Raw genomic sequence first — 7262 nt, forward strand, 5'->3', positions numbered from 1 at the left:
TCGAATCCTATGCATGATCCAATCAAGTAAACTCCCGAACACTTGACACACCTCCACGTTCCTTCTTCGAGACCGACACTCGGGGAGTCACATACTTTCCGTTTTAACACAAATATCTTTTGACACCTCAACCCTAAGCAAAAACAATCAATGTCAGACTTGTTGCAAGAACTCAATAATTTGTCAATCTCTAGGAGAGCATAGTTTTTCTTTTGTGTATCTATAAGAACTACATCTGTGGAAAATATCAAATGTAATGGAATTAGGAATTACATTTCAACTTTATTTTGTAATGCATAAAAGTAATACTATCGTGTGTGTGTGTATATATATATATATGTACCTGGGAATCCTAAAGTTTTTCTAGCTTAATATTCCGCATCTTCTGCTAGATGTATCCAAACAGCTTCCCACACAATTTCTGGCTTTGACATTGAACTTGAGATCAACAGCGTGACAAAAAGTTTCCTTAACGAATACACAGTTGCCCATAGTGATGCCTCCAAAATTGCGTCCACATATTCTTTGTTGTCCTCAATCAATCCTCTAGCGTAACAGGCATCTCTAAATGACATGTATTGTTTTCCATCAACAAACTTGATTTCTTCCAAACTTCTGGGACCTCTCACCAAGTTTAGTAAACACCTCAAATAAAATAGTTCATCGCATTTTGGTGGAACATAGAAAATCCTTCCAATTGCAAAATTTCTTTGCCTAGGATGCCATTCTCTTTTGTCTTTCTTCCAAACAAATTTCCTAGGAATTTCTGAGTAAGTTAACTGCCTAGCATCCTCATACTTCAAATTAGATGCAAACCATGCGGTGAACATACTTTGTGACACTGTCGGACGATTACCAATACTGTCAACATTATCACCATCATCAAATATAATAGATTGCTCATTTGGTAGATGGAAACTTAAGCGTTCCACAGAAGGATTCCGAAATTGTATGTCAAAAGAAAAAATCCTCCAAGCAGCCTCACATGGTGAGATATACCTACAATCGTAGTACATCTTGATTTCATCTATTTCTTTCCCAGTGGATTCGTCAACGGTACTATTGTAGAACTCAACAGTTACTCGATCATTTCCCTTGTTGACGTACTTGAATAAGTACTTGATTGATCTTGATTGATTACACCATTCCACATTAATATGCGCCCTATATTTCATCAATAAGTACCTATTATGAGGCACAACATATCTGCTGTCCAAATCTATCACATTCTTCTTTATCGTACGACCATTATCACGCCTACGATAAATTGGATACCCATCTCGATCCAACATTGAATTTGTCACATATTTCTTTGGAAAGAATTTAGAACATCGGCCATTTACCATGTGTATTCTTCCTACATGAACCACAAGGACCATGCATCATGAATTCTTGCATGGCTTTGTAGTACTCTGGATCACATATCTCATTTGGAATCTCAGCAGATATCCACATGTCTATATCTTTTAGGGTTTTAGGAGAGTCATTCTTTTCCAAGAATACCAAAATATGCGCATGCGATAACCCTCTTTTCTGAAATTCAATAGTATAAATCACTGGAGAAAAAAAAGAATTAAATTAGTTTCAAAAGTAGAAATTAAATTTCAGATGATTTACCAGCTGAAACGACTCCGAAAATGTTATTCTTGCGAATCTCTGAAATAAGAGCGTTTAGCTTCATTTTGAAAACGCGGCATATAATATCTAGCCTATCTTCCACCTTTAAATTGCGTGCTTTTAGAAACCTTTCTATCTCGGGCCACTTCGGGTTACATGTAAAAGTAATAAAGAGGCTCGGATAACCCATAGCTTTGCAAATGACCATTGCATCTTGGTAGTTTTGAATCATATATCTGGCACCTCCAGTAAAGCTAGATGGCAAGATTATCCTCTTTCCTTGAGCAGTAGGATCTACTTCTCCATTAGTCAGAGCATCAGTCAAACACCTATAAGATTCACATCTCAAAGTTTTTTGGTGTGTTCTAATGTAGACTAAACGGCCAGACTCTATCATAGTATAAGCATCAACAATATATTGTTGTAACAACCTTCTTGCATACAATAATGTTGATGTCTGATCCAACCTATCTTGCAAACGGAAAGAGAAATACTCACGTGGAGATACACGATTTCTTGCTGTGGATGCCCTATCAAGAATGTCCGCAAACGGAATGTCTTCTCTATAGCCATCTTCACCGTATGGATATAGTAGTGGATATTGTAGTGGTAGATATGACGGATTCAATTCATTAATTCTTTGTAGATTGCCTGAATTCGTTTCCACCAATATGTCACGCTGTCCCATATTTGGATCTATATCACCAACAATCAAAGCGGCAACTTCTTGAACTTGGGGCAAGCTATATGTCCAAGCATCTTTTGATCTCTTACTTATCAATTTGATTTTGATCTCTGCTGTAGGATTATTCTCAATATGTGCACTTGCATTGCGAAATGTCTTCACGAAAGCATTGTTTTCATCCAAAGCATCTTTAATATTTTGAACAATATCAAGATTCAATCTTTTGGTACTATTATTGTCCCTACAAAAATAACAATGCAGAAAAACCCAGTTAAATAAATTTTAATATATGTTAACATTACGGCATAAGAATATTTTAAATTGAATTTCTATAGTAAGATGTTTAAATTACCCGACTGCATTCATCTTATTGTTAACTTCATTCTGAGTGTCGTAAATATACAACTGGGCAAACTTCGGCCTTTGACCTTGTTGTGGCAGCAAGCTTCCAATTAAATGGAAATTTTGGCCATGCAATCTAAATACAGGTGGGCTTGTGCCAACATTGATGGATCTGTCGATTTTTCCTCCCATTGATGTAAAGCAAAACATATTATTATAAGACCTAATATTCTCCAGAAAATGTTTGCTTTGATCATCTTGATTGAAAAACAAACCATAAATCTGAGATGGTGGAGTTGCGGGCTTGGGCAATTGAATTTTCCCGTGAGTACAACAAAGCCAAAACTTGGGGTTCTTAGTACCAACTGATTTGTTTACTCGTTCTTCCAACCAAAACAGCGCTCCACAATGAGGACATAAATATGTGTGTTAGGAACCCCGAGTTGTTGATTTTGATGATACCAACTATCCGAGGAGACCCCTAACTTTTGTCTAGTCTTTAGAATAGGTTTATGCTTTGTATCTTAGTCTTACAGGATAACCAAATCCTTAGCAAATTCTAATCATTAAGGATCCGAGTCTTATATACCGAAGACTTGAAGATTCCAATCGAAGAGTGAAGTACCGAAGAGTGAAGTACCGAAGAGTTGAAAATCAGAAGTAATGAAGACTTGAAGAACCGAAGACTAGGATCATAGGCCGAAACATGGAAGGGCCAAGCTTCTATGACCGAGAAATCAAAGTGTGATTGTCTCGAGGAGATTAAGAGAAATGATAAGGTCAATCATTCTCACACAACCAAGGCAAAGACATTCTCTGATAAGTTGTCTTATCTACTGCCTTGAGAATGAGTATAAACTGAATGTCATTTTGGGTCCTATGCAACGATCCCAAGGAGCATTTAATGATTGTCACCTTTTTGAGGGACAAAAGACAAATTGTCCTTGCACAAAAGTGGACAAACGGCTAGAAAGTACTGACATTCTGAAAAAAGATGAAAACACTACCCATTGGATATTACACACTGGACAATAGGTTTTGAATTTCATTTTCCCTCCAACGGATCTGAAATTCCACCTATAAATACCCTTGTCCCATCTCACTTTGACAAGGTTGAAATACGCGAAATATTGTCTATCAAGTGAAAAACTCTCAGTGTGATATTCATAAGCTTACAAGTGATATTCAGATTTCATTAGAAATTCTTGTGTGATTAAGAAGCTGATCAAGGAAACTAATCACAAGGATTTCAAGTTGGAGAATCATCACAACATTTCAACCATCTCTACAAGTGAAGTAGAAAGAGGCGGAGTAAACTTAGAAGAAGTTGAAAAATCTACAACAACAAGGCTACCGGGCTTAGTGATCAAAGGAGCTTGTTGTAACGGAGATTGTACTATAAAGGGGAATATAGTGCAAACCTTCACGAGTTGTGAAGAAGAGTGGAGTAGGCTTAGTTAACAGCCGAACCACTATAAAAACTCTCTCTCTCTCTCCTTTATTTATTTTACGTATTGCATATATCACTCAAACATAATATCTTTTACAAGAAAAACCTAAGTGCAAAATGAAGCTAAAATTTGAAATAACCTTTCCGTTGCATTAACTCTTTAGAAGAAAAAGTTTTCAAAAACCTCCTGTGAGTCTATTCAACCCCCCCCCCTTCTAGACTCACATTATTACCACCGGGACCAACAAGTGGTATCAGAGCCTGTTACCTTGAACGGTGAACACTCTGTGTATACTGCCTGGTGATCCTTATTGAAAAATCATCAAAATATTTTCGTACTTTGCACTATGTCTAAAATGGAACATCATAGGCATTTTCTCATGTTTAACTTAGATAAGTTTGATGACTGGAAAGTACGTATGCAGACTCACTTGTCTGCCATGCATGATGAGATGTGGGACGTGATAACAAGTGAACCCCAATCATGTTGCTACTGATCCTACATCACCAGCGATGATTCCGAAGGAGAAATCCTTGTTAACCACCGAAGAGAGAACCCGAGTAAATCTCGACAATATAGCCAAAGATATACTCTACAAGGCTCTAGACAAATCATTGTTTCCGAGAGTACGGAAGTGTAAGAATGCTAAAGACATCTGGGATGTACTTATGCTCATAGGTGATGGAGACGAACAAGAGAAGGAGAACAAGTTAACAATTGCCATGAAGAAGTTTGAAGATTTCAAACTCAATCCAAAGGAGTCCATAACTGAAATGGAAGCTCGGTTCATAAAGTTATTGATGAAGATCAACGATCTTGATGAGAAAAAGCTATCACAAAAGGAGATAAACTTGAAGATTCTCCGAGGACTACCCAAAAGCTGGGAAATGAAAGTAGTAGCTCTCCGAGGACTACCCAAAAGCTGGGAAATGAAAGTAGTAGCTATGCGAGGACTACCCAAAAGCTGGGAAATGAAAGTAGTAGCTATGCGCGATCATAGAGAAAGCTGGGAAATGAAAGTAGTAGCTATGCGCGATCATAGAGATCTCAAGACAATGAGCACTACTCAGATCTTTAGTGATCTGAAAGCCTACGAGTTTGAGAAGGAAACACAAAATGATGAAGAACCTGAGACAAGAAACATAGCCTTAGTTGCAAATCATCAACCTTCATCATCAACACCAAGGTCGAATACTAATCCCTCATCTGATTTTTTTCACTGACGATCAGCTTGCTTTGTTCATGAGAAGGTTCAAAAGATTCATGCGAAAGAATCAGTCCTACGACAACTCTGACAAGATAAGAAGAACGAAGTACCGAAGCAATGACAAAGCAAGTGGATCCAGAACACATGAAAAGGATGAAATACAAGTGCTGTGTTACAACTGCCGAAAACCTGGACACTTCAAAGCTGAATGTCCGTATCCCATTGTCAAGAAACATCAGGACGAGCACAACTACAAGAAGAATTCGGGAAACTATCACAACCTGAAGAATGCACCAAATGATGCTGACGAGGAGCCAAACAAAAATCAGAAGAATGATAGGCGAAGGAAGGCTCTAGCTGTAGAAGAGAAGTCAGGAGACAAGAACGACGAGTCATGCACGTCCAGCTCTAGTTTAGAAAGTGACAGTTCGGAGGATGAGAAGGGACTACTGTGTCTATTCAGTCAAGAGGACTCAAATGAAGAGCTGTGCCTTATGGCAGATGAAGAAGAGGTAACCTCACAAAACCACTCTTCTAATTATAGCTCTGAATCCACATATCATGAAAACCCTAGGGAAGCATTCGAAAGAATGATGAAGAGTTTTGATGGTATTGAGGATTCACACTTCAAGCTCAAAGAAGAGAATGCCAAGCTATTGGCAGAAAGACAAGATCTCGAGGACTTAAGGTCCAAAAATGCTGAGATGCTTGAATCTATAAGCCAGCTTGAGAAGCAAGTTCATTTTCTTGAGGAAGAGTGTAAAGCAAAAGATGATAGAGAGCAAAATTTGCGTGATGTGCTTGCGACATTTACAAATTCATCCAGATTAACAGATCGAATGGTAGATGATCAAAGACCATCAGGGAGTAGAACCGGACTCGGTTATAGCTCTAGCTCTCATCAACATGTTCTCTTAACACGACCAACTGACCCTTCTACTAGTGGAGGTTTAAGTTCTGTCTTTATCCAAGGACAAACTGAAAATCTTGAGCCAGTGATTAACGCCATAAATGGAACAGAACCACAATCAACGAGTCGATCTAATGATCCGACTGAAACACGTATTGTGGACCCTACGAGAGGGAATTCCCAAAGCGGTAACCCGAGAAGTCAGCAGACCCCTCGGTATAGACCACGCGTACCGAACCATCATAGTCGTGTCACAAATGGTCAACCACTTGGGAATAACCAATCTAAAGGAAAATTCCAAGGCAATAAGAGGCAACACTATTCACAGAGGCAACGCAAAGGTAGACCTCAGGGAAGACCGAGTTCTTACTCGAATAGTGTCAAGAATTTCAAAAAGTTCCCTAGCAAGCATAATGGCGGAGATGGTAGACTATACCCCAGTGATGAGGACTAGTTCATGGACTACGAACCAATGACAAGAGCAAAATTTCTGCTCCATCATAGACATAAGCAGACCTCATACACTAGGATAAACTCGAATAAACAAACGCCTTCTCTTCAAAAGGTTTATTCACAGAAGTCACCTCAAGCCTACTATGCTATCCCTTATGATTATCGCGTGTTTAACGGGTATCGTGGACCAAGGATGAACCTTAAGAGTTCTAGGTACGCATGGATGCCTAAGCTCACCGCTAACCGTCAAGGACCCAAGAAGGTATGGGTACCTTAAAACACCTAATCTTTGAATGCAGGGAAACAGGACCATTTGGTATGTAGATAGTGGATGCTCAAGACATATGACCGGAGATAAATCAGAATTGAGCAACTATAAAGCGAAGAATGGTCCTAAAGTAGTCTTCGGTGGGAACTCAAGTGGACGAACCATGGGCACCGGAGATGTTATGAAGAATGGCTTAATCATTCAAGAAGTCTCTTATGTTGAAGGATTAAAGTTCAATCTGTTAAGCACAAGCCAGTTTTGTGACAAAGGATACAAAGTTGTATTCTCACGAGACCAATGCCAAGTTATCTCAGAGCTAACTCATGAAG

General features: G+C 38.8%; 3 protein-coding genes across 3 annotated transcripts; 1 reads left to right on the top strand and 2 right to left on the bottom strand.

Annotated features, from left to right (window-relative positions):
- Positions 1–368: 368 nt before the first annotated feature.
- LOC116011001 lies at positions 369–1292 on the bottom strand. The gene has a single exon (XM_031250488.1). The coding sequence runs from the start codon at positions 1290–1292 to the stop codon at positions 369–371; it is 924 nt and encodes a 307-aa protein (XP_031106348.1).
- Positions 1293–1323: 31 nt separating this feature from the next.
- LOC116011002 lies at positions 1324–2836 on the bottom strand. Its single transcript, XM_031250489.1, has 3 exons — positions 2655–2836; positions 1618–2543; positions 1324–1556 (listed from the first exon to the last, which is right to left on the bottom strand). Exons 1-3 carry the CDS (start codon positions 2834–2836, stop codon positions 1324–1326), a joined length of 1341 nt encoding a protein of 446 aa, XP_031106349.1.
- Positions 2837–4607: 1771 nt separating this feature from the next.
- Positions 4608–6666, top strand: LOC116011003. Its single transcript, XM_031250490.1, has 3 exons — positions 4608–5281; positions 5346–6061; positions 6149–6666. Exons 1-3 carry the CDS (start codon positions 4608–4610, stop codon positions 6664–6666), a joined length of 1908 nt encoding a protein of 635 aa, XP_031106350.1.
- Positions 6667–7262: the final 596 nt, after the last annotated feature.

This window comes from Ipomoea triloba, chromosome 2 (genome assembly GCF_003576645.1).
Source record: "Ipomoea triloba cultivar NCNSP0323 chromosome 2, ASM357664v1".
Taxonomy (NCBI): domain Eukaryota; kingdom Viridiplantae; phylum Streptophyta; class Magnoliopsida; order Solanales; family Convolvulaceae; genus Ipomoea; species Ipomoea triloba.

Coding starts and splice junctions, on each gene's coding strand:
- LOC116011001 (XM_031250488.1), bottom strand. CDS start 1,292: ATGTTGGATCGAGATGGGTATCCAATTTATCGTAGGCGTGATAATGGT.
- LOC116011002 (XM_031250489.1), bottom strand. CDS start 2,836: ATGGGAGGAAAAATCGACAGATCCATCAATGTTGGCACAAGCCCACCT. Junction 2,544..2,654: donor AATAAGATGAATGCAGTCGG/GTAATTTAAACA, acceptor TTATTTTTGTAG/GGACAATAATAGTACCAAAA. Junction 1,557..1,617: donor TTTCGGAGTCGTTTCAGCTG/GTAAATCATCTG, acceptor TTTTTTCTCCAG/TGATTTATACTATTGAATTT.
- LOC116011003 (XM_031250490.1), top strand. CDS start 4,608: ATGATTCCGAAGGAGAAATCCTTGTTAACCACCGAAGAGAGAACCCGA. Junction 5,282..5,345: donor CCTTCATCATCAACACCAAG/GTCGAATACTAA, acceptor GTTCATGAGAAG/GTTCAAAAGATTCATGCGAA. Junction 6,062..6,148: donor TCATTTTCTTGAGGAAGAGT/GTAAAGCAAAAG, acceptor ATCGAATGGTAG/ATGATCAAAGACCATCAGGG.